The sequence below is a fragment of the Cebidichthys violaceus genome, unplaced genomic scaffold, assembly GCF_023349555.1.
Source record: "Cebidichthys violaceus isolate CVI_PGR_0920_01 unplaced genomic scaffold, fCebVio1.0.p SCAF_2, whole genome shotgun sequence".
Classification (NCBI taxonomy): domain Eukaryota; kingdom Metazoa; phylum Chordata; class Actinopteri; order Perciformes; family Stichaeidae; genus Cebidichthys; species Cebidichthys violaceus.
In genome coordinates, this window is record NW_027176372.1 from 20178776 (window position 1) to 20206011 (window position 27236).

At 44.3% G+C, this 27236-nt stretch overlaps 1 protein-coding gene across 4 annotated transcripts in view; it reads left to right on the top strand.

The window, feature by feature from the left end:
* The window catches only part of pcdh19 (protocadherin 19), a 55800-nt gene that overhangs the window by 15223 nt on the left and 13341 nt on the right, over positions 1 to 27236 (top strand). For all 4 annotated transcript variants that reach the window (XM_068715124.1, XM_068715126.1, XM_068715125.1 and 1 more), the window contains exons 3-4: positions 14875 to 14933; positions 16785 to 16957. In XM_068715124.1, coding sequence (XP_068571225.1) covers positions 14875 to 14933; positions 16785 to 16957 — 232 coding nt within the window. The remainder of the gene's footprint in view (positions 1 to 14874; positions 14934 to 16784; positions 16958 to 27236) is intronic.

Genomic DNA, 27236 nt, shown 5'->3' on the forward strand with positions numbered 1-27236 from the left:
TGCCAGGGAATAGATTAGAAATCCACTCTGGGCTGAGCTCGGGAGGATGAAAACACAACTAATGATAATAGTTATGATTGCCTTGCAAGGGAATTGATAACGACTTCACCCGCCTCTTTGTGCTCTCTTATGGCATCAGAAAACAATATTCGGGGTTCAGTCAGTGTCTGGCCGTGGAGCACAATGGGACGTCAGTTTTCACTTTCCCCTCACGTCCACCGTTTGACGTACCACAGCATAGACAGCCCAGTTAATGAATGAAAAGCTCTCGGCCTGCAGTGTCTGACTGCTCAGAGTGCAGTTCTTGTCCCAGTAACCGCCGTTGTTCAAGATTACTCTCTTGTACCTGCTCTCTATTTGAGAGCCGTTCCCAGTTCATTCTTATGGGGAGCCGGTGAGAAGGGAGGGCAGCATCTGTATACTTGTTAAAGGGAAGATTGCGTACAATCTTTGCGCTTTAATAAGAGAGGTTGACAGCTCTGTCGGGGAGCACGGCAGGAGGGTCACTGGAGCTGAGTTTTAGCGCCCTTATCTCGCTCAGGGATTGTTACATCAAAGCAGTCTGTGAGGACTGTTAATGTGTCGACAAATATAGTCGCTCGCGGGACCATGAACAAGCTTAAAACACTCCTCTAGAACCTTTTCTGTGAACCATTAAGGGAATATTAATCATAAAAAATTGGACATTATGGAAATTAACTTATTACGTTTTTTAATGACAGCTAGATAAGGTTGCTCCGTGATGTGTTTAGCCTAGCTTAGCATAAACAATGCAAGCAGTAGGAAACAGTTAGATTCCCCAAATGGTGAAATTGTTTGTATTTCAATATTTCTGGAAAGCCTCTTACATATTTTTTGATTATTTCAGTATTGAGCGTTAGCGATGCTGGTATGCAGATTTCTCTCCTTTTGACAGAACAAGGCTAGCTGTTTCCCCTTGTTTTCAGTGTTTATGCTAAGCTAAGCTAAGCTGTCTCTTGGCTCCAGCTTCATATTTAACTTGCATATATGAGAGTGGTATCAATCTTCACATCTGACTTTCAGGCAAGAAAGTCAATGATGTGAAAAATGATGAATTATTCCTTTAATGTTGTTGGGTCAATGCATGTTTTCCTTGTTTGAATTTTATATTGTAGGAAAAAATAGGATACAGTCTTTGGCCAAAATGTCCATTGTAAATGTTAATGTGTGGCTGCTCCATTTTTTGTTTGTTGCTTGTGTGCAATAGGACAGCAGACAAAATACCAAGGGTGGTGGGGGAGGACTGACATGGGAGTTGGTGTTCTGACTTTTCATTTGTTTGCTACCCAGTAATGATTATTTTAGCCTCTAAGCCCCAGATTTGGCCTTGTTTTGCTATGGGAAGCAGCATCAATGGGGACAGAGCAGCCTTGCCCTGGCTGAGAAGCTTGTCTGTGGCTAAGCTGGTTGGCAACGAGAGTCAGGTACACGACACGGAAGACATTTTGAGTGCAGTCACAGGAGGTCAGCCGGGAAGTGAAAGGGGGAGAAAAAGGCAGAACATTCGGTTTAGGTGAGGACGGGTCGAGATTTGCTTCTGAATTACGTACGTGTGTTCGCCTGGTGGCTGAATGAGAGCATTTTCTAATTATAGCCCTTCATCGTTTGCCTTGTTAGTAATGCTGGTAACAAGCCAGTCGCCAGCTTGCATGAGCAACTCCAGAAAGCTGACTTTTGGTTTAATTTGGAGGACTAGCTATAATCCAGACTAAATCCCTTAAAGCTGAAGTCCCCTCCCTCCCTCACTGTTGGATTACGGGAGTGTCTTTAAAAGGATAAGGACCTGCTTATCACTGCTTCCCTCAACACTTGTTTGGGTCTTCAGATGTGGGGGAGGACGGTTCATCGTCACCCAACGTGGCCGGTGCGGATACGAGTCGGGGATTAGGCATTGGACGACTGAGATCAATGATAATCACAATTTATGGTTTTTAAACCCCCGCAGTCACAAAGGAATATGGATCTGAGCACATGCCTCCGCTCCCACCCCGATGATTTTCATCAGTAAGTTGAGTCCAACCGAATGAAGCGGCTAAATCAGATGTCCTGCAGCACTTTGTGCTTGTTGCCTCTAATCATTTTCACACAGACATTTATGAACTGTTTGACACAAAATGGCTCCAGCCTTTGTTGCAGAGAAAATATGGATCTGAGACCACATGAATACCATGAATCCCCTGTCAACGATAAACTGATCAAAGCTACAACAACAGAAAATTGTAATTTGCCTAATTTTAACATTTTGTCGATCTTTATCAATTTTCAGAAATTAAGAATAGTAGACAGCAAATGGACTATCTCAGTGGTGCTGATAATCACTGAAATAACATTACCATTAAAGTATCATACTACTGTTTTTGCATGTTTTTTCCCACCAATGAATAGTTTGACATTTAGTTGTGTTTGCAAGGCACTCAGCGGAGACAAGAATCAACAAGATCAAGAAATAGTTTGACTATTATATATACTATATAACTACAACTTTTACTCCTCAGGTTTTGAGGTTTTAACCAAAGATAGACATAAAGTGAGACATAAAGTTATGTCTCACTTCCACTGCATGGCTCGACTCGACTGACTTATGATACCGTGTCCTTTTCTCAATTTAGTTTTCCACTGCGGACAGTACCCTGTCGGTGTAGAGTCGGATTCTCAGCTGATTGTGAGCTGATCAATTTAAAAAAAATGTGGAGTTTGTGCAGGATGTCCCGTGACGTGCTAGGGACGATTCTCTCTGACCAATCAGTGATCTGAAGTGTTTTAATTCCACTTTCTGGTATCTGCTCAGCTCGCTTGGAAAGAAAGTACCAGGTACTCTCCACAACTTTATAGAAAACCCCCGAAAAAAGAAAGTGGAGTTGAGGCTTTAGGTTATTAATGAGCTTTAGAGGTGGTGGTAGTTGGATTTGATCCCCTTGCACAGAGGCTAGCTGTTTCAGGTCTTCATGCAAAGCCAAGCTAACTGTCTCCTGGCTCAGATACGAGTGGTACCAATCTTCTCATCTAAGTCTCTGCAAGAAAGTGAATTATCTTATTTCCCCAAATGTCAAACTGTCTTTTTAATGCTGCACTGAAATGAATGCAAAACATGAGCTACCTAGAGGCCAGAGAAACACATGCAAACATCTAAAACAAAAACAGTAATATTTTGACTAATGTAAAGTACTCCATCTGTAATAAATGAGCTAAAAACATGCAAATCACTGATTTGTTAAGCAGCTGTTGCACGGTTCATGTGATATTGACAACAACAGGAGCTATGTGTGTATATATAAGGTTGATACTAACAGTTCAAACTGTTTGTGTCACTCACTGCTAATGAAGTGTTGTTGGGAGTGGGTGAGGGGGGGGGGGGGGGGGGGGGGGGGGGTGTTGCATCAGGGGAATAGAGACCAATCTAGCACACATCGGCATATGTGTTGTTTGAGATGCTATATTTGAGTGTCTGTCTCATTGGGGTGTGGCGGTGGTGAGGTGAGGGAGCCGAGTGAATTCCTGGCGGACCCAGACCATGAACCCTGAGCTCTCCTCTCGGGAGTTACAGAGAGAGCCGAGTCACATGGGGGGGGGGGGGGGAGCACAGAAATAGAAGTACCTTAGTGTGAGTACTTGTTTACGTCAGTGTCAACATTTTTGGCTCATTAACTTGTGTGCCTGGGCGAAGCAACGCATCTCTGTCTCTCTCTCTCTCTCTCTCTCTCTCTCTCTCTCTCTCTCTCTCTCTCTCTCTCTCTCTCTCTTTCTCTCTCTTTCCCTCAACTAATAACAATAACTGAGGGTGAGCATGAACACGTTAAAGTCGAGCTAATGAACAGATGCAACAACAGGGTGACGGGGCAGCTCTCACACCTCAAAGGCAGCCGATCGATTTCATCTGATACCAGTTCACAGATACACCCTGTAGCACTCTCCTCAAATCTAATCATGGATCCATTTAAACTACGTTAGCTGGGAGTCTACTTGCCATTAAAATGGGTTTTCAATTCCTATTATTTTGAGAGCATTGGTTCAAAAAAAAAAATGAACCGAGTGCAGAGGTAAGGTCACAACCATACGTCTTCCGCCTCTGAAATATGGAAAAGGAGTAGATCATCACGTCACTTTCATCCGAGCCCCCCCCCCCCCCTCCTCTTTTCGCTCCTCCTCTCTTGCTATTACCCATGCAGCCAGCATCCTGTCTAAATTGTTTTGCATGACCTTTGCTACTGTAGCTCTAATTATTACCATCACACTGGCCCTGTAAGGCACACAGCTAATTATACTGGATTTATCTGAAGGGACATTGGTGCCATTCTTACAGGCATGTCTTGGCTACCGTCAGGGCAGGTGATCTAAACCCAGAATAAGGTTAATTTGGGTAATACAGTAATAGTAATTAGAGTCACAATAATTACAAGCATGGTTGTAATAACAATGAAGACGAGGTTATTGGTAATAGGGGTCCAAATTAACTCGCTACACATATGCAATACCTTATGTAATTGAGAAGAACGGCATTGCCAGAAAAAGAGAGAGAGGTTGAGAAGTGCAGTGCAATATGCATAATGACATTATTACAGAGCCAGATTGTTGCTGTTTCCCTCTGAATCGATGCTTGACAGTGGTAGTTGAAAGATGTGTTTTCAAAAGCATTGTGGGATTACCCGTTAGTGTAGGTACCAGGACCTCTAGTCACTGCATCTCACAAAGAGTTGTTACTAGAGAAAGCGATATTTTTCAAAGCTCCAACATGAATGAAGAGGGGCAGTTGGAGCCGTCTTTTGGCTGGCGGGCAACTCGTGTAATGAGCCTAAGAGGGTTCCAATTATTCCACTTGCGATCAAAAAGGAGAAGGAGATTACTTCTCTTGCTTTTTTTTCTTTGACATTTTACACAGTAACATCTTTTGATAGGGGCTGGGGGAGAGAGAGGAGAAAAAAAAGAAAAGAGATTGCTAGTGAGCGCCTGATAGTCTTGAACAGGCTCCAGCAGGACAGTCCTTCCTGTCTAGCAGAGACAAAGCTGTGCTTTTTTGCTGCTCACACATTATTTTCTTTATTTTTGGGAAGTTTTTTTTCGTAATAAAACTACTTTTTCCCAGTGCATGGTACATTAGCTTTCTCTCAGACCATGTCACCTGCACAAGACAGAAAGGGAGCTTTCGTATGACCGCAGGCTTTTGGCTACTGCAGACTTGATGGCTGATCGCTGCCATATTTTTCCACAGAGCTATTGTAAATTGTGAGGAGCCATGTTGGGTACTTACTCACTCACTGCAGTTATTTCCTTCTGCTTAACAGTGTAAGGCATGTTCCACACGATACATTGGGGAGTTAAATTATTCGATTGTGTGCAGATTTTGTCCTCTCCCTTTCATTTATTAAATTCCCAGATTACAAGTAAAAGCACATTAGAGGCCTGGCGGGAACTAAAAGGATTTCTTCGCTATAGGATATCAAACTGTATCAGCCTAGGAGAAATAAACAAAAGACAAATAATATTATGTACCACTGCACTGAGACAAAGAGAACTCCAATCTGCATCAGCACAGATAAACATCCACCCCTAAGATATGTTCTTGGTAGATAACAGCTTAGCGCGTGTGTGTGTGTTTGCAACACTCACAAACAAGAGACACACAAGCGCACAAAGCAGAGCTTTGATGAGCACGAAAATTACTACATGTTGTTTATGGTTGCAGAACAAAAGGATTTAAGGTCTTCAATTTCAAGAAATCAAGCTGTGGAAAGGTGGATGCAGGGTTGAAAGATGCATTTCAATTGGATAGATTTGACTTCATAACAACGACATAATTAGGAGGGAAACAAGATATGTGCTTGTGTGTGTGTGTGTGTGTGTGTGTGTGTGTGTGTGTGTGTGTGTGTGTGTGTGCGCCTGTGGTCTGGGAATACAGTGCCTTGCCTTCCCCTGTGAATCCACTGCAGGGGTAGGAGGCAGAGATCCACCGTCTGTTGCTGTTTTCCACGACCCTGTATATCCCCCCGCAGCGAAAAACGATGTTTGCCCCCAAAGACGGCCCTAATACAAATTAAATTAAATGAAGTCAGTGCGGCTAATCCCTGTGTGTTTCAGCAGCTGAAACACACCCCCTCCCTCACGAGTGAGTGTGGGTCAAGCCCGCTGCATCTGGCCCCCTCTCCACTGGCCCTGCTCTCAAGCTGCTCGGCTCCCGGTCCCTGACGGAGACGACAGCAGGCCCCGCTCCGACTTTCTGCCCCACTGCCACTGTACCGCGTGTGTGTGTGTGTGTGTGTGTGTGTGTGTGTGTGTGTGTGTGTGTGTGTGTGTGTTTTGTGTATGAACATGTGTGTTTCGCTGTAAATTTGTGTTGCGTTATTCCGTTTGTGACAGTGTTTATTCCCTTTTGCTTGTTTTGCCTCTGCGCCTGTGTGCCTGCATGTAAGCATTTCTTCAAGAAAGATTTATTTCTGTCTGTGACTGTCTTACACAGTTCACATATATTTCTCACTTTTTGCCGGGGGTTTAGAGTATTTGAGTCGTATATTATACTGTTAAATGTAAAATAAAGAGGAGTCGCACGTCCACATCACTCAGACAAAGTACTAAACAGCAGTGTAATGGAAAACAAACAGTAGCGTCGGACCACTTAGTGTTGGATGTTGTTTTGTTCTCCCTGTGCCCTTATGGCAGCCTGTCACAGTCCTGTTAACAAGCCGGATTTAAGTGATGATGTGCAAGCACCTAATACTCTGCTGTCAATCCGGTCGGTGCCGACAGCTGCCTAGAAAGACCATCCCAAATATTAGCACCAGATGTGATGCACATTGAAGCACCAGCAAACAGGATCAAAAAGCTAACTAGGCTTCCATAGCTGGATCACTGATAGGAGTAGCCTTGTGTGACGCGAGCTGAAAGATCTCGTATGCCCATCTGTTCAATAAAAAGCCCCTTTCTGTGATACGTACTCTGGCAGCGAGCCCAATCGTCCACCCCTGATTTGTGCACCAGCTCTGATTTGCGAGACAAAGTGCACCGACTGAGTTTTAGCAGCTGGTGTAAACCGATATTGTGTTTAGGGGGTTGTGGGTTAGGAAGGAGGGTTGCTTTTTGATGAGCTCGAGTACATGTTTATATGTGTGTGTGTGTGTGTGTGTGTGTGTGTGTGTGTGTGTGTGTGTGTGTGTGTGTGTGTGTGTGTGTGTGTGTGTGGCGACAGTTTGCGCATTTGTTTGTGTGTGTGTGTGTGTGTGTGTGTGTGTGTGTGTGTGTGTGTGTGTGCGCTGCAGATCTGAACACCTGCACACATGCCCTTTTGAAAAGCTCCGTCACCCCTCCATCCAGCCAACACGCAGTGTAAACACGGTTTGTTTGAGCGAGTGGCCTGGGGTAGTTGGATTAATGAGCGCTGATGAAGTTCCACTTGTGTCCTGGGTGCTGCCTCCCTATTTGCTGGAGTGGCTGCGATGTGGTAGCGTGTCTGGAGGCGGTGACTCATTCCCTTTACCCAGTGTCAGATTAAGGCATGTCAATAAACAGACCCACTCAATCCATCTCCGAGTGACTGCATCCGCTCGCGGAGCCTCCCAGTCTGTAATGAGCTGCTGCAAATCTCCATCCAACTAAAATGTCTGGAAAGATGCCTTGTCACAGTGAGTGAGAGAAAAAGAGAGAGGGAGGGAGACGGAGAGACCACAGCAGCACCGATGTGATGTGACTGGCAGCCACCTTTTTTTTTAAGCTGCTAAGAGGAAAAAAACCGCAGCAGGCGTCGTGCTCCACCATGTTGTGGAGCGCAAGCTGATCAGCTCTGCCCCAAGATTCCTCTTTTCTGTCGTCCTCATGTGTTTTGAGTTAATCAAAAATTTACTGATTTCAAAAGTGACTCAAAGTTATGCTGTTTATTCAGTCGCTGCTCTCGTGTAAGCATTTAGGGGGGAAATGTGTTTACATAATCTGCGGTGTCTCTCGATGTTTATTTTTAAGGCGCTGCCCAGGGGAGGTGGGAGAAACCTTTGGGGATTCCTTGTGCACTAATTTAGCGTGCTCCCCCTCAACACTGGCTGATATAGGGCACAACTGAGAAACAGAAGACGCTATCTAGTAATTTTCTTCTACAAATGTAATGGCTGTTAAAAACATATGTTTGTAGTGCTTATTCCCAGTGGTTCCTGGAAACAATTAAACTACCTGGATTAGATGTTACACTCAACATTTCCGGAGTCTGTTAAAAAAAAAAAAAAAAAAAAAAAAATTCCACTACCTACCTCTCTCATGTGGCGCCATACAAACATTAATGGATTTTGGGATGAGAGCGAGTGTGAAAACTTTTCGGTCTGACATCCAAATTAAAGAAAATCCCTCAAGACTTGCCTAAAGGGGAAGTGCCTGCTTTTTGAGTTTGATTTTGCTCTACAGGCTTTAAGGAAAGTAAGCCGATTTCTTTAAGGAAACAGCCGAGATAGTCGAGTCTTTTTCCTCCCTCCTCCCTTTTTACTATGCAAAACCGTGAGTCGTAATCTCATAGAGACACTCTGGTTTTCTTTCTGACTTGGAGATAGAATAAGTCTGGAAAAACATGCAGACCTGAACGCTGAACAGGTGTTAAATGAAGCTCCAACCAGCCTTATGTGCCTGGTGAAGCAGTAGACGCCTATTCCTTCTAAGTGGACACTATAATTCCCGTCTGAAAGGCTTAAAAGCACCACCCTTGTCTCTAAAGACAAAGACAAAACAAAAACACAGACCCCGGAACCCGCACAGCCACCAACAGTTTGAAACATGTTGGTCCTGAGCGGTGATTCTCTGGTAAGACAACAGCTCTGACTTAAGCCTCTTTAGCGTCAGCCGACTCCGCTGGAATGCAGACGTCTGCAGAGGGGGCCTATTATTTAAAATCTTTTCATCATGCTGAAAGGGAGGGAAATAGCTTTGACGTTGAGAAGTTCATGAATAATGAATGTTGTTTCTATCAATGTATGTATAATTAATCACATCTCTACTAACTGGACTTCTGTGGAGCCTGTAGGCCTGAGTGACATGGAGACTGGTCTGGACTGTTGTCTCTGTTTCAGAATAAAAGGCAGCCGCATTGTCTTCTGCAGCTTCCTCTGTGGGGGTTGATGCACAGGTGGAACAAGCAATAGCTGTGGTACTTTGGTCCCCTTTTCCTCACTTTATGAGAGCAGGGGGCGATTGTTTTCGTCGGAATGAGCAAATATTTGTTCAATTTCACACGGAAAGGCAAGAGAAATGAGGAGGAAGTGCAAGCAGGAAGTGGTGTTGTGTTTACGAATCTGTTTCATTGTGTTTCAGAGAAGCTGTTATTTAGTTTGCTCAAACAATACTCGACACTTAACACATCTGGTCAAGGACACAATTGACCTCATAATAACCCTCAATTCACCCAGTTGTTGGTTGTTTTTTTTTGACCAGTCACAAAGACTGCAGGGATGTACAAGCTACAGCGGCGCAAGGGAGCTTTTAAAAACCTTTTCACCACAGAATCACTCACTTTCATAACATGATTGATTCCCAAATGGGCTTCTGGGTTTGGGGTGAACTGATGGGTGATGAAGTGAAATGATGCAGAGAATGTGACAGGTTATTTGTCACACATGTGCCCTTCTGTCACAATTGATTGTGTATAATTTCAGTTTGCAGGGGAGCCAGTTGATATTAAATGGTAACAACTCTCTGTATTCATCACGGCAGGCCCCCCTTTAGCAGGCAGAAATAGAAAATGTAATCTCATCCACAACCATGGCTGTGCCTCAGGCACTCTTTCACCCTTTTTACCGCTGATCCTCCCTTAGGGGCCCTGCCCTCTATAAAGGAAGAGGGAAATCTATAATCTAGCAGATGGCAGAGGATCTATGGGAAATTCTATAATCGGGAAGAAGGTGGTGATGATGGTCTTCGGGGGTAGAGGGCAGAGGGGTGGAGGGTTACGGCCAGCTCACAGGCCAAAGAGCGTCTCTGCTGTCTCCCATAAATAAACTAAATATAAACAGCAGGTGCCTTGGTGGTCCGTGTCTTCGTCATGGGGGTGTCATACGGACCGAATGTGAGCTGCTTCGAGGTGCGGACCCAGCGGCGAGGTGGTTGGGCGCCAGCTCAGCCCTGCGAGTCAGGGAGTGTCGGAGCCGTGCTTTTGTAGGGAAGCAGAAAGAGAGAGAGTCTGTGTGTGCAAGAATGTGAATGTGCAGGAGGCTCAAAGTGAAGCATTTCTTTTCATAGTCACAGCGTACAGGATGAGAAAGTCACAGTTGCAGACACACACACACACACACACACACACACACACACACACACACACACACACACACACACACACACACACACTCCTCTGCATCCTCACTGCAAAATTACATGAGGTGAATACATGCATCTGTAAACAGGCAGTTTCAGACACTAGCCATCCTTCATCTGGTGTATTTTTTTTATTTTTTAATAATTTCCTCCTCTTCCTTACGTCTCTTTTACTTTATCACAACCAAACCAAGGTAATGAAGCCTTTTTATTTTCTAATTGCTGCTGGCCTCTAAAGCCCCTGAATCTCTCCCTTTAGCAATGGGATATCAATAACAAGGCGCATTATGTGTAACGTTTCCTTCCGCGAGCGAGCCGCAGCAACGCTGAACGAAGACTTGAGGCGCAACCTCAAGACTGCTCGAGCGCAGAATGAAGCAGCAAAAATTCGATCTGACAGTTTTAATTGATTCTGTCTAGTCTCGTTCTGTATGTTTAAACTGTGCATTTTAGTGCGGCAGAAAGAGCATTTTGTTTTCCGCAAACAAACGTGGCTTGATGTTTTTCGTCAGCTAAATTGGTGACATTAAAGAGTCGCATCCATGACAGACATGAAACGCTCTCTCCCGCAATCGATTTTTCTTCTTTTTAGATGCTCAATTATTTTAGACACCGTCTTGTACAACCTGCCCCGCCCTGCTTTAAATACCTTTCTGTTTTTTAGCGGTTTAACTCGCATCTGATGCATAAACTTTATCTCAAATGTTAACTCAAAAGATATGATTGTATTCGTCTGTGGTTAAGCAAGGTTTAATCTTGTAATTTAGTAAAAGGCAATTATTCCAGACAAAGATACAGCCTGGCAAAGACTGCTTATCTTTTTCAAAACAGTATGTTATCGGTGCATGTCGCTGCATCTGTCCATATTTTTCTAGCTTGCTTCCCTGTTTAAATGTTATTCTGTGCTGCATCAGCCTCAGTAATACATACAGTAGGGCAGCTGTGTGACTTTCTTTTTTTTTTTTCCCCCTCTCCTATCTGTGTGACATCTGCTGAACTTGTCGGGTGTTTACTGGTGTAACAACTGGTGTCTTCACTCCCCACCCCTCCTCTTCTCTCTGGTGCTCCCCATGCCCCCACGCAATGAATACACTTGCATCCAGACTACAGAACCAATTGTCACGCTGGGAGGAAGGCAAATCAAATCTTACGGCAGCAACTAGGCGAGGAGATTGCTTTTCCTCTCAGCGGCAGAGAGGCGAGCCCATCGTCCCTGTGACTCGGGCTTTACTGGAGAGAAAGGTGCAAAGGGTGAAAAGGGGAAAGCTACTGGGCTGCGGCAGCCGGACCGCAAGGCTCCCGCAGGTCAAGTCTCACCCATTTCCTCCCCTTCACCTTCTCTCTCGCTCTCTCCACTCTCTTTCCACTTCCCTCCCCACTCATCCCGACACTACCTATCAGTCACCCAGCGACAGCGGGGACTACAATCCTCCCTCCAGTCCTCCAGATGAAACGGAACAATAATTACGGGGATAGAGTGGCTCTAGCCGCCAAACTGGGGCCGCTCAGATCACAACAACACATTGTCCAACCTGATTAAATAGCCATTTGTGGCGTCCTCGCTGTAGTTAAGCAGTCCTCATCCTCTTGCCTGAAACTTGACCTCCCAGCAAGACGTATTGACATATCCTCCAATTTGAGGTCGGTCAGAAATGTGGGGGAAGACATTACATTTCTTTACAGGAAGCCCGGGCTAATGCATCCGATTCTCCCTCAGAATAGGCACTCGAGTGACTCGCCAATGCCCAAGGTTATGCCCTCACATGTTGAGTGTTTGTTTATCTCCTCTGACAATTGGATAAATAGAGGGAATGTGGATACCTCCACCTTTTGATGAATCAGTAGCTGCTGTGTTGAACATGAGCTATAGAGGAAGAAGTAGTGAAGCAAAAGCATTGAAATACTATGAGGAGTCTCCTTTGGTTTTACCTACTACACACTTAAGAGTGCTCCATGTAAAAACCCTGAGAGGGAATTGCATTACGCAGAGTACAGTTCCATTTCTGGACTGGAACAGCTTGAGCGCTGGCCGGGGCATACTGCCTTCCTCTCCAGGCCGTGCTTACACAGAACCTGCCATCCAAACCAATTACAGGCTGCAGCCAGAGTGACATTCACAAGAAATTTTCTATCTTGTCTTTTAAATGAAGTTTTCCCCTTGTTACTCATGCCTTGCATTTTCATTAGTCTCTCACTGGATGCGCAGCCACTGTAGGAGAGGAGGCCGTTTAATGCACGTTCACTGGGACCTAAGTGGAGCACAGGAGAACACAAAAGACGTGCATGTACAGTCGATTTTGAAGTAGATATTGATCAACATCAACACATGATCTATGGTAGAAGCGTTGTGTATATATATATATAAAAATCTTTTAAGAGAAGAATATTATTCTTTGATAAAACGTGTATATGGCATGATTTAATAATTCATGAAGTAGTATGTGTTAATCATTAATTAATAACCAATCTGAGTTGCAGTGTGTTGCCACTGCAGTTACCTTTGATATTTAATGGAGTCAAGCTGAACGGGAACAAAAGGAGTCAGGGGTAATACAAGAGAACAAACATGGTGTGCTCCAAATTAAGAGCTAATAATAAAATGTTAATTAAATTCCTTTTTATGAATTATCCTCTCTGTATTAATGAGTTAAAGTTTAATTAGGGGTAAATGGTAAAGGGAGACAGAATGATGCTAACCTTCAGCGCAAACACATTGCATCATAACTTAGCAAGCCCCAATCAGAGGCCTGCCCTTGCATTGTTGCCTATCATTATACAGACCTCCTGCAAAAAATAATTAGGAGTGAAGGAGGTGAGAAGGCAAACAACAGCTTATCTCATAATGATTGAAGGTAGACCTATGCACCTTTGAGGATACTGAAAGATTACTACATCTCTGAAATACATACAAGTTCCTTAAAGTTTAGAGCAACTAAAGAGGGAAGAACAGCGTCGGCATCAGTCAGATAATAAGGCCGCACAGCATATATGTTGTCTTTGAAGCCCTGAGTAAATGGCATCAATACCACGAATCTAAGCAAACAAGGACATGTATTTGGTTGCATTAACAAGCTCTTCCATTTTTCATAGACTGCAAACAGGTCATGGGAGCTATTTGCCAGAGGTAAACACATTGGCTGCTGTGATCTGCCGGCACCACTTTTATTTATTTATGTATTTTTTTTTTTGTGGAGAAGAGATCCAAGAAGACGGGGACTAATGTTTGACATTTCCGCCGCTTCCCCCCCCCCCCCCCGTCCTCGCTGCTCCATCTCCTCGGCATTGTGGATTCACTTCCACGCCGACGCCGAAAAAGTTCAAAATGTTCAACCCCATTAACGTCTAATAAGGAGCGTGCGCGCACAGTCGCATATTGAGTTTAAATCCAAATCTGTTTGGTCGCCATGTATGACAGCTGTGCCGGGCCGCTGCTACCTCAACAGCAGGCCTGTGTCAAATGTGTAGCTCACTTGATAATCAGCAACTGTGCTCCAGTGCCTGCATTAACCTTCCTTATCATAGGGGTGACTTTTTTTTTTTTTTTTTTTCAACAGGGCTTTGATATCGGTTCTGTAGACTTCCCTCGGAAGTCTACCATTGACTCTCAGCTTTTTTTTTTATCAGGATACAGTATCTGCGCCGTGGAATTTTAAGTGAAGGCTCTGCTTTCTTTCTGCAGAAAACACCTGCATCTTATCAAAGTTTGTCGAAAGGGTCGTATCCTGGCTTTTCGCAGGACTGGGGAAGTCCTTTGAGAGGCTTTGATACCCTTTGGCCCCCTGACATCTTAACAAGTGTGAGTAGAAGCTTGGCAGACGCAGGAGGGGCTACCTGCTCAGTGTACACTAACTCCTCTGTCCATGTGCTCTTACTCGACATTCTCCTTGCTAAATAAATGTTGGAGGGAAAAAAAAAAAAAAAATGAATGTAGGGTGCCTTTGAACTGTGTTCTCTAATGTGGGTCAGAGATCTATCGCATGCATATTCTAAAAGCCTTTTCATCTGCAATTGCGGAGTTAAGATTCCCCTGGTACACTCTTAATTTCATCTACTTCTCTTGCAGTTATTTATTTAATATTTCCACATTCATGTCTTCTCAAACATGGTAAAAGTGAAGAGTTCAGAGAAGGAAAAAGAAAAGGAAAAAGGAAGGGGAAACTTTTCTTCTCCCTCTGTCTGCATGATCGCCCGTCCGTCCTAATGACTCCATTTTAAAGACGGCGGGCTGACCGGCGGCGGAGGGATGGAGCAAGGGATGGAGAGCGGGGAGGGTGAAGAGGAGACGAGAGGCTGCGCTCGCTGCAGCACTCTCCTCAGCTCTCAACTCGCAGTCAGCCTCTCTGTGTGTGTGTGCTTTGAAAGAGAATAGGACTCAGCCCTTTGAAAGTCGAGGCAGCTCACCGGGGCCTTTGTGGAAAATAACATTTCAACTGAAAGCCAATTACTGCTAACATTATTTTGGTTGCTTCCATTATTAAAAGTACCTCTCTCTGTTGCCCCCCATCATCCCTCAACCACAACCCCCACCCCACCCACTCACCCCCCCCCCCCCACCCCCCCACCCCCTACATCCTTGTGTTGCAGACGGAGAATTATTCCATTGACTCCAGTTACGTGAACAGCAGAGCCCACCTCATTAAAAGGTATGTGTTGATTAGGAATTGTTACCAGCACCTCGTTACCGTCGTTATCTGTAATTGTTTTATCTAATGAGTGCGCAGCTAGCGTTGCAGCAGTTTGCATGTGCTCCTGTATGTTTTCCGTTCAGTATAATTGCAGTGAGATGATACGATTTTGGGATAAATAGCATTACTCCGTAGTGCGTTTAGTAGACATTTGTTGAAACGAGCCACAAAGTTATTAGATAACACACGGCAGCAGAATAAGCAAGTAATGATTTTCATATTTACAGATAACCTTATTACTTTCCTGTAATTCGCTTCATTTGCAAAAACATCTGGCTTAAACTGCATCAGTTTAAGGCTTGAAACAACCCCTTGATGATTTAATGACATTCAGGAGATTTCTCAAGTGCATTTCTTCATCGGCTTTACCAAACTTGAATGGCTTCATAAATAGACAATAACGATGTTGTTTGTTTCTTGGGTGAAGAAGTTAAGAATAAATGTTTTCAATGTGTTTATTGTTCCCTTCAACCAGAACTAGGATATCGGATAAGGCTGTGGGAATGCAGGGCTGGAGGTTGGGATGGGGGGGGTCGTCTAATAATTCCCTCCAGCCAGCGTTTTTGTAACCGGGCTCGTTTAGAAAACTACAATTCTTCCTTTCTACCTGCAGCTATGTAACATTCCAGTCTTTCTTTTGTCTAAGGGCCCTCCCGGCCTTTTTAAAAACCTATTATGGCAATTTCCCTCCCCCTCCAAAAAAAAAAAAAAAAAAAAAAAAAAAAAAAAAGATTCCCGGCATTAATGTAAACGAAGCGCATTCAAGTGTGGGCCTCTGCAGCACACTACAAAGAAATCCCTCAGGAGCCAGTGAGCCTATGGTCTGGGACAGGTGCAATTACAGTGATAACATCAGAGAGCAGGCATTACCTGCAGTCCTCTCCCCTAGGCTGGAGAATGTGAGGCTCGGGTCCGGGAATGCAGCTACCTTGTACTGTCCTTCACTTCTGCTACCTTTCTCCTTGTTTGCACACATTTATTTACACTAATGTTCTCCTCCGTCCATTCCTTTCTCTCCTTCCTAACCTCCTTTCTCCCCCATGAACTCATCCATACGTGTTTCCTCTCCTACAAGAACACATGTTCATATATTCACCCCTATTTAGTGTTGTTTGTAAAGCGGAATTTGTTCCAGTGGGATGGAAATCAAATGAAGGGAAATCATGCTGTTACTGTGCAGCTGTTGATTGTGCCCCCCCCCCACCCCACCGTCTTTATTGACTGTGAGCCCCAAACAAGACAGATGCTCAGTTTGTATGCTTCCAGCGTTTCCTCCATCCATCTTCCTTCCAGGAATTCCTGATTACTGCAGTATTTGTTTGATTGTAGTGAGCGAGCGCCTCCTGTTTGTTCAATGCTATGTCCTTGAAGTCAGAGCATCCATCCAAAATGTCCTTGTGTGAGACACCCCATAGCTGCCATGCTATCTGTGAAGTTAAAAAAAAAAAAAAAAAAAAGTGCACCTAATCCAAAAAGGCTTTCAACAGATTTAAAAAAAAAAAAAACTTCCTTCTTATTTCATGGTCCCTGCCAACGTAGAAGCTGGGGCGAGGCTTTGTTCTTTGTCAAAAGCGTACAATTTAACTAAGACAACAACAACCCCAAAATCACTATTCGTCTGTTTGGAATTCACAGACACAGACCACGTAAAAGGGCAAACAGAAAGGACGTGAAAAAAAGGACAGGGAGAGAAAGACGGACAGCTCGTCACAAACCATCAGAGACACGGGGACCAAGGAGAGCATGTGAAAGAAGGTGATGTGACAGTTAATCAACATATCCCTCTCCTCCCTTCTGGCCCCCATGTAGCACATCGACATTCAAAGACCTGGAGGGGAACAGTCTGAAGGACAGCGGCCACGAGGAGAGCGACCAGACCGACAGTGAACACGACGTCCAGAGAGGACACTATGTTGACACGGCTGTCAATGACGTGCTGAACATGACTGTCCCCCCCAATGTTTGCCAGCTGCCAGACCAAGGTAAGAAAATCTGTTGCTTGTACATGAGTGTGCGCGCGCTGTACGCGAGGAGGATCGCAACGTCCTTTGGAGTGTGTTCAGTTTCGAGATAAGACCGCTGTGTGTGTGTGTGTGTGTGTGTGTGTGTGTGTGTGTGTGTGTGTGTGTGTGTGTGTGTGTGTGTGTGTGTGTGTGTGTGTGTGTGTGTGTGTGTGTGTGTGTGTGCGCGCACCGCAGTGTGTTTTTTATGCCACAGGAGCATCTTTTAAGGTGCATTATGCCCATTGCGAGCTTCAGATGTGCAAGTTTGAATAACATCACAGTTTTCTTTTTCGTCTTTGATGTCCTGCTCGAGCAGCTAATGTAAGGGATCTCTGACAGCTAAGGCTACCCTTTGATACAGGCTTAGGCAACATTATTGACTGATAGTAGCCATGTCTGCCAACTTCAGACGTGCTTGAATGGCAGCAATTAGGCTCACAAAGGTAGAAAGGTGGAAATCTACATATCTCCACGTGCCCTCATCCATTATTCAGCCGGGACCATTTAGCAGGGAATTAATGTTGATGTTTCATTTTTGACTCACCGTTTAAAAAGACATCCACTTGGTTGGCAGAAGTCAGTGTAAGGGTCATGTTCGTTCTTAACTACTGCCAGTCAGACTGGGGAAGAGAGCGGGTCAGTAGGAGGGAGAGAGAGCGGAGGGAGCTGTCTGGAGGACACCGGGATGTTACTATATGCACCTGAGGGTATTTACCGGGCTCAAAGGTAGCACCGCATGCACAGGTGTAACAGCTCAGCAGAACTGCGAGAGTCGGTCTCTGTGTGTGAAAAATTGCAGACATTTTAGAAAGGCTCGCATTAGCAATTTTATTCTGAGTGAGGTGGCAATACCGGACATTTTATTTTAAAAGTACACTCTTGAGGACAGCACTCACAGAAATCCCTCTTAGTATCTGAACTGTACTTTTGCACTGTGCTACAATTTGGGAACCTGTGCCAAATTTAGTTTTTCTACCATCAGTTAAACATCGACGTCAGTTTGGTTCCTTTTTTTTTTTTTTTTTTTTTTTTACACTACTGCCCCAGTAAGGCTTTCCAGTCTCTCACTATTCCACTCAGCTCATATAGGGAAGACCTTTGAATGAGTAAGAGATGACGAAAAAAGGAATCCTAGTTTGTGGAAATGCATAAAGGATTGAAGATTATGGGATTTGTTTTGTATTTATTTATCTATTTTTATCGGCGGATTGTGAATTGTGTGGGTGTGGTTGGAGAAGCACTAAAAAGACTGGAAGGCTCTTCCTTGTCTGGTCCTTGGCACGTTTAACTAACCAGATGCTTCACTTGGAGCAATTTGGCTGTTGATGCTGTTTGACTGGGGAATAATAAGATTAGGCAACCTTCACTTCGTTTCACCTCCAGTACAGTCACACAAATGGACCTGCCTTCGCGGCCCGATACACAGATAGACGTGTATATATCGGGTCCAGGAAGTGTGGTGACCGTTAAAATCAAACTTGCACTTCAGACGGTAATGAACAATGAAAAGTGAACTTGCTGACTACTTGGTTGCCAGCTGCAATTACTTCCCAACTCCCCCCAAAAAATCCTGTGCCTTTAAAAAAAAAAAAAGAAAAAGTGCATGCTAACAGGTCTTCTAGTGGTGGGATCTCATTATTGGAGACAATTACAAATGATGTACATGAGGAATATTACAAGTGAGGAGAGCTCTCTGAGGCAGTTCTTTTTTTCATTAACACCACCAATGACTGTATCTGTTTCAGCAAAAATGGACGCGTGCCTCCTGAATGTATAATGCATCGCCACATTGCTGGTAAACAGAACAAGTGGCTATTTCACAGTGCCGTCCATTCATTTGACCAGAACAAATAGATGATAACAAAGTATCTGTTTGGAATTACAATTAGATGGATTGTTATTGGCTTTTTTTTATTTTTTTATTTCTTTCTTTATTGCACTCAGCTAAAGACTCGCTTTTGTCTAGCAATTTTCCCTCAGCAAGGCCTCAACAAAATGGCTTCACTGGAAGCTTCCCATCCCTTTGTTTAGAACGTCAGTCAGCAGCAGTGGTCACACCAGAGAGTAATGAGCTGCTGTTCATAATTATTAAACGACTTGACCAAAGATCCTTACACGTGCAGAAATGTAATGACGTTGCAAATGAAATCGTCCCTATTACCATCTCAACGGTGCAATTACACAGTTAAAGGGCATGGTGGGCTGACAGAGATGGGCAGATTCAGCATGACGCACAGTTGAATCTGTCTCCGCTGTTGTGTGAGGATTTTACATCATCAGATTTTTCTTTTTGTGGCGCTCCTCAGGAGAACACTAGCTCTTTTCCCTCCTTCATTTTATTCTGTGCATACTCGCTTGAGGACCAAGGCAGAAATAGAACGGTTGAGGTTTTTATAGTACGAGAGCCGCAGCGGTTACAGTCACGTGACGCCATGTGGTTTCACTTTGAGCTCGTCTGTCTTAATTGACAAAGAACGGACACTATCTGCTGGTGCTATTGGATGTATGCAGGGAATTGCCAGAAAACAAATAGGCATGTTCACTAAACACCCCGCTGCTTAGATGTCTTGTGGGACCAACTCTGTTGTGTAGTGCGCCTCTTCTGCCAGCTAAAGCAGAAAACAAGTTGAGAGACTGCAATTGCCAAAGGACAACAACACACACAAGCCGAGGATAGAAGTGCCTTGTGTTTTGTGTGTTTTTATTGTTCTGTTTTCTTGTGTTAAGTGCTGAGAACAAAAGGAAGCTTGAAGAGGGATGGAGGAAGGGTTGAACTCTCGGGCTTTTACTGTGCAAATGTTTACCGTTCCCAGTGCCATGTAAAGGTGTTGTTTGCCCAGGAGACAAGCCGTTACCTTTACACAAAGACCCTGCGTCCCCGTCATGTTTGTGCGCTTTCATGTGGGAATCCAATTGTACGACGGGATTCAGCAGCTAACTAACCCTGCTCTGAATCACAGTGGGCACTTTTTTGTTTCCCCCTCCTTGTCTCAATTTAGCAGTCTATTTGGCTTTTGTCCATCAGAGTTATGCTGCTTTCCCTTCCGCTGATGATGTTTCAGCAACAGCTTTTCATTATTCCCGCGCCAGCCACCACCAAGGTAACTTTCAGCGAAGTGCTTGTGAAGAAATTTTAGACTTAAATCTGGGCGAATGCCTCTTTGTTGAATCCCTGCCAAGAGTCTAAAGAGGCGTGTGTGCTCTTTTTGCAGCCCTGACCTGAAATATCCTCGCCCAGTGGATTAGATTAGGACGTATCTGAAGAACAAATTACATTAAATCTCTTTGAATCTATAAAGGAGGGGCTATCTTTAACATGTAATGGCTCCATCATATCTGCCAATAGAATAGTGATGGACGATATCGCTGTCGCTTGTAAACTGAGGAGAAGAGCTATATAAAATGAATTTGTCTTTATCTTTATAGGCATGTCTGTGAAGTTAGGAGGATTTGGTTGAAATGTGCGACATGCTAGCTTTGGCTCTGTAGAACCATTAGTGTCAAGGGAGAAGCGAGGGAACAGACTCCGAGGGGGCTGGTGACAAAGAGAGCTAAATCTATTTTTTTTTTTTTTTCTCCAACTTCCTTTGATTGTCATAGCTCACACTTTAATTCCTCCCGGATATGGATGAGCCATGGTTTTTAAGGATTAAGATTCATGTATTGTTAAATCGCTCGAGTTATCTCCGCGGGACGGAAAAGGAGGGTGTGATGCCGCTTCACGCCGTCCGATTTAGCAGTTTAGAGGGTTCTGGTCTTGGTTTTGGAATTATTTCCAGGTCAATGTTTTAAACGTTCAAGACCTTCCTCTTGGCTTATTAGACTCACAAGGATCCAAGACTGCTCAATTAGGGAACAGGCCTCTTTTATTTCTGACATATTCCTCAGCCTCCACCTCTGGAGAATATCTCTCATCTATCTGTGAGCTCCCTTTGGGTGTGTGCCTGAAGCTGGAGCCCAGGAATGGAAGCCCCCTACGTGGGCCGCAGACTTCTCCATATTCCCTTCTTCCATCAGCAGATCCACAGGGTTTCACTGTTCCTAATTGATTTCAGCCCCTCCCCCCCACCCCCCCCCCCCCCCCACCCCTTTCTCTCTCCCCTCACGCTCCATATGTCGTTCTGTCTCCCTCGTCTGTTTCCATCTACTGACTGAAAACATCTCCAACCCACATCTCCCAACTTTGTGCCAGTCAGGCAGTTCCCTTCCCCTGTTGAATTAAAGAAAGAGTAAAGGCACGTCACATGTTTCTGCTGCAAACTTGCCCTAAATTCAACACGGGAACATTTCCAGTTTGCAGTTCTCTGATCTACTAACGAAAATGCTGACAGGTGTCAGAATCAGGAAGGCAACAGGAACAGGGCTGTGCTGACAACACGAGAGGGGGAGAGAGAGTCGGTGTGTGAGGGAGACAGAGATGGAGAGATGAGCTGAGAGTCTAGTAAGCAGTCTTAGCGAGGGAAAATAAAAAGAGGCAAGGAGGAAACAATCTCTCTGACAGGTAGAAGTGATTTTCTTTTTTCGTTCTCTCACTCCAAGATAACTTTGTGACTGTGTCAGAGGATTTGACTGATTCTCAAACAACATTTGATTGAATTAAGCACCAAAAGTCGTCTTGTGATTCGGGCTGACAACAACACGTGTTGCGTTATGATATTTTACGATGAGATTAACATACAAACTCTATACTGGGACCATCCATTTTGATTTGGATTTGCCTAATCTAATGTGTAACCCTTGGTGGAGGTAAAATGGCTGACAGTGACAAAGAGCTCGGTGCAATGCAAGCATTAAGGAAGATAGAGTGCACACGCGCTGCATGCTCAAACACACTAGAGACAGCTTGCTAGCAGGTGTAGTGAGGTCTGTAATGAACAACCAAGATGCAGATTCTGCCTCCGAGATGTAGAGACTGGAGGAAGTACTGTTTAAGGAAATAAAATGTCATTTCAAGCTGTGTCCATCTGTGCTCATCTTTTTTATCGCGCTTACATCGCTGAATGAAGCTGTGTGACTCAGTGAGGTCTCTGGCTCCGTCTTACTGAAATTATACCTAATATAATAAAAATAAAAAAAAGAGCTGACCAATATTGAATTTGCCCCCAGTAAAATAAAGCTCCATCAGTTAGAGGAGAGATGTGGATTTCCTTTATCCATCCATTGTTTTGTCTCAATGATTAAAGCAAGCCGGTTTCAGGAGGTTTCCTAGAAAGGAAACAACACAATTTCACAATGTATTACTTTTTTTAGTAATACTATTTTATACTGATAAAATATTGCCTAAAAAACCCACAACATAACTAGGTAGCCTATAATATAGGCCGTATTTTCTGGGTTTCTGGGTAAAAGAAGTTAGGAAGAAGAGGAGGATAAACAGAGAAAAGACGTATGTGATGAATGAATAGTTTATCTATTCCTTAGTAGTTGCCGTTGAAGCAGAGGGCTGTCTTTGGACGATAACTGTAACGTTAGCTAATTTACCAAATAGCTAGAGTAAATGTCAGTTGCTCCCAACTTAAGGGAAATTTGGAAAGACTTTTCGGGTATTTGAGGAATACAGTTTTTCTTTTAAGTGTGATCTGCATAGCTTAATCTCAAAGACATGAAGCTATGCAGTTTATTTGTGATTGTGAACACCATGATCGGTGGTGGAATTGGCTGGAATGCCAGGGGCACCAGCTCAAATCTTACCTAGGGCACCGAATTGGACAGGGCCGGCAGCTACACTGCGTTTACGTCTGTTCTAAATTAAAATAATTGGCTGGTAGTGTTTGTTTGCTCTACTCAAATAAGTAAACCAACAAATTATTTAAAAAAAAAAAAAAAAAAAATCTTATGTGAGCCCATCCTTTTAGTTAAATCCACAAGGGAATACGTTAAGAGATGTGAGGAAGCGCTTAAACAAACTTGACATGTTTTGATTCTCTTACGTTTTTTACAAGCATTGCCTCTAGCTTGCTCTTCCTCAACTGCACACACTAACACAGCCACGAGCAAAAAGGCATGCAGAGGGTCTTCTCCTCCAGCCCGGACTGAAAACATATAGTAATGTTCTAATACTAGGATGGCATCCCCTCAACCCTCATTCTGCCAAAGCTCTCCTGAATATACCCAGTGTATTTAATCAGCTCAAGAGGGGACTGCTTATCTCTCTGCACTTGTCACGGATAGCGTATTGAACATATCGGAGAGAGAAATGGGAATAGTTCATTATTTTCTAGGGCTCACAATGAGCCTGATGTATCTCATTGCAGGCCCTCCACTGACAGCTCATTTTCTAGACAATCCTGGCATTCAGTTCACAACGCGGCAGGGAGAGCGAGAGAGAGAGCGAGAGAGAGAGCGAGAGAGAGAGAGAGAGCGAGAGAGAGAGAGAGAGAGAGAGAGAGAGGAAACGCAGAGACAGAGAGAAAATAGGGCTCCGGATCTCCATTGCTTATTCATGACGCCGTGGCATGCTAGGTGTGTTAATAATCTCCGCAGAAACCAAGTGAATCACAGTTGTTTGTTGAGCACCTAGCCAAGCTGGGCCCCGATCGACAGCAGATGGGAAAACAGGGGGATCAGGATGATCCTAGACAGAGGGAGGGAGATTAAGAGCAGGTAATGTGCTGAAGTTGATGGAGGCAGAGTGTGTATTAAAGCGAGAGGAGAAAGTACCTGAATTCTAAATCTTGTCTGAGAGGGTGTGTACACAGTATATGGAGTGTGTGTGTGTGTGTGTGTGTGTGTGTGTGTGTGTGTGTGTGTCTGTCTGTCTGTGTGCCTGCAGGTGTGTGTCTTTAAAGGTTAATCAGAGAAGGAGGAGGGGGGAGAGAGAGTGTGAGGGAGGAAGATAAAGAGATGGCTCAAGAGAGAAATACTACCGGTAAGGGGGAAAAGAATTCCAGTAGCAGAGCTGTAGCATTTTCTCCAGTCTATTCGCCTTTTGTGGCTCCGATTGATTCCAGTTCGTGTCTGAGGGACCGAGGCGGAGGCCATTTTCCCGAACCGCAACGGCTGTGTTTTTAATTCTTTAAGGTCACTGCAGGGGTACAACCGTTTCTCCGCTGAAACACGAGGCAAGAAGATAAGACTGCAGTCCCATTTGTACCGAAAACCAGGATCTTGTACCTCCAGCTTTGATGTGGGCTTGCTTCCACGGATTATGATCTGAACACAATTTGCATTTAGAGTCTTACTGTATCTTCTATGTGATGCCTTTTCAACATAATGAGAGGTTGACAAAGCCTCCTCCCCCACGGTGTTCTTTATGTTGCGTCCTTCCCACCCACAAACAGTGCGAGTGCAGAGGCTGTCTCATGCACTCAAATTGTGACAGCGAAGCCAAGGCAAATTATTTTCCCTGAATCGTTCAAAGTTTGGTCGAATATCCGATGAAATTTGATCGGTGATGTAACCCAAGCCAGTAACTGTAATACTCTGAAAATGATGAATTACATCACTGGGAATGTTAATTTGATGCCACTAAGATGGTATCTTTTAACCAGCACTGGTCCAGACACCCTATTACATTGGGGTTTTAGTGGAAATGAGGACTTCAATGGCTGCTGGTCAGCTGAGAGAAAGAGGGAATGTGTCCCCAACTGATAAGTCATTGTTGTCTGTCTCGTCAGGAATGTAATTTGCGTGCGTACAAGTTGACCACCAGAACCACTCTGCCCCGAGGACAGAAAATAGCAGATTTTATAACAACTTGAATTCCCCTCATGAGTCCCTGTACACATTTCCGAAGAGCATGTCTTACCACAGCCTTTGTCGCTGAAATGGTATGACTATAGACTGATACCATGTGGAGTAAACAACCCGATGAGGACATACTATACACATAGACTACCTCAAAGGAGCCTCAGTGTGTGGCTGGACGTGGGCAGGATCGTCACAGAGTGACTGCCAAAGCAAGGCTTGTATTACAGGGATCCCAGGATATCAGACACCAGGCGGCCTGTGCTCCCTCTAGGCAGGGCAGAGTCTGGCAGCTGGCCCGTAGCCCAGATAGCAATAATCAGCTCCATTACCTGTAGTACTGACTCCCATTTATGAGCCCTCATAGTGGAACCATGGCTATACTGCGGGGGATTAAAGGATGCTGTGAAATTTAGCAAAAGTACAAATAGCATGCAGTAGCACATAGCTGCACCTGCTGCAGACACATACGTTGCGCACACACAGGAGCGCAGCGGTTAACGTGTAGTAAATGGGGGGGGGGGGGGGGGGTGTTCTGGGCATTATGTGTCTCGGCACAAGTTGCTTGTTTTATCTTCTCCCTCTGTGAAAGGGAAGATTAAGAATATACTCTGCTCTGTTTAACGGGAAAAATCAGCTGTCTTCTGACAAGTACATTGTAGCCCGCAGTTTTCTGTCCAGAATACAAAGAGACATTTATCACTGCAGCTGGGGTAACGGCGGAAGAGAGAGAGAGGGGGGGGGGGGGGGTCTCCTGTGCTGCAGCAATGTGCATTTCTTTTTTTAACCCCTATTACTTCCTTTCTGTGGGGGAAAAAAAACAAAAAACGCTATACCTCCATCCTCTTTAATCCATTTGAGAATTCCTACATTCTGTTTTTCTTTTATTTCATTGTCTCCCCCGGTGCCTTTATCATCTCTCCCCCCCCCCATTTTTATCTTAGCTCTCATCACCTTGTTTCTCCTGACAACATTATAACTCAGATGGAATATGTAGCGGGAATATGTAAAGTTATGTCGTCCTCCTCAGTTGTGGCAACAAAAGGTTACTACCTCAGGCGTACTTCTATAATATTTCCATACTTTTTCCTCCTCATGTATATTCAGTGAGAATGATTTATTCCGTAACATTTTACAGCCGTTGAAATGCAGAATTTCTCTCTCGGAGACCCTGCACACGCTGTAAAACATCGCATTGGCAGAATATGCTCTTTGGAATTGTACTCAGCGGAAGTTAAACAGAGGTTAAAGGGAAGTCGTCCAAACCACGTCTGTCATTACTGTCTTTCATTCACCAATTAGTGTCAGTGATCTCCCGCTGTCCCCTAGATGACCTTGCAGGGATGAGCTCACAATGCTGTAATTCAACATTTTGAGTCCCAACAGTGAGAGGCACGTTTTGGCTGCCGGTGACCCAGATTATAAACTATTGATGAGAGGGTGAATGCACAGTAACGGAGAGGAGGGACCTGCTGAGGAGTGTGTGTGTGTGTGTGTGTGGACCCAGGTAGCCTCCCCCAGCCTTTTATGGGCCGCCGGCCTCCACTTAGCTTGGATTTTGTCTTTCAACACGTCTTCATATCCAAGAACCCCCGGGTCTTTTAGACCCCTGTGCTCTGTTTATTCCTTATTCAGCGGATTGACATTCACACTATTACTAATGCATTTCAGATAAAGGAAACGCTCATGGGTTACGGGTCGTATCAGCGTTGTTCAAGTTGAATAAAGATCAAAATTGTAATGTGCGTAACCCGAAGACCGCATTGAGTTAACTAGTCAATCTGAATTACTGTGTTATGCACACACTGCAGTAAGAGCTCTGCCTGTTGTGACTCTGTTCATGTGTGAGAAAGGTCAAGAGCTGAACAGGATGCAGAGTGGTGTTTCTACATTGTGGCGTAGCTGCCGGTGGTGGATAATCAAATTAAAGTAAATTCATCAACATTTATATTATTCACAAAGGACCTCCGATTTCATATTGTTCTGCTAAGATGTTTCCTTCGGGCTACCACTCATCTTTCTGGGCATTAAGCTAATTATCATACCACATTAGTATATATTATGGAAAATCAGGTTAGAGTGAACCATGTACAAAGTACTGTAACTGTTAATTAATCTGCTTGTTTACAGTATATGATTATATCTTCTTTTTTTTTTTACAGAACAAAATACTTGTGGTATATTCCAGGAAACTTCCCTGTTTTATGCAGAATTGACTAAAGGACAGAATTCACTCAGTGGATGCGTCCTGCCAGCCAAATGTGACTTTTCAAACCCCGTCGTCCCCGTTCTCCTTAAAGGGGAGGATAAAAGGTAATGGGAGAGGTCGGCTGTTAAGTTTAATGGCAGACAGGAAAGTCTCAGAATGGCTCTTTTTAATGATGTGCCTGCTCTCATATAGTCCTCGTTAAAGATGAGGCCAGAATGCATGCGGAGGACATGGGAGGGAACTGAGTCCAGACACTGCGCCACCCCCCCTCAAAAGTGTAAGATCTGCAGTGGGGCTCCTTTTGTGTGTTCTCCGGCACATCGTCGGAACCCTGCGCTCCTTCTATATTCAGCTCACATTAGC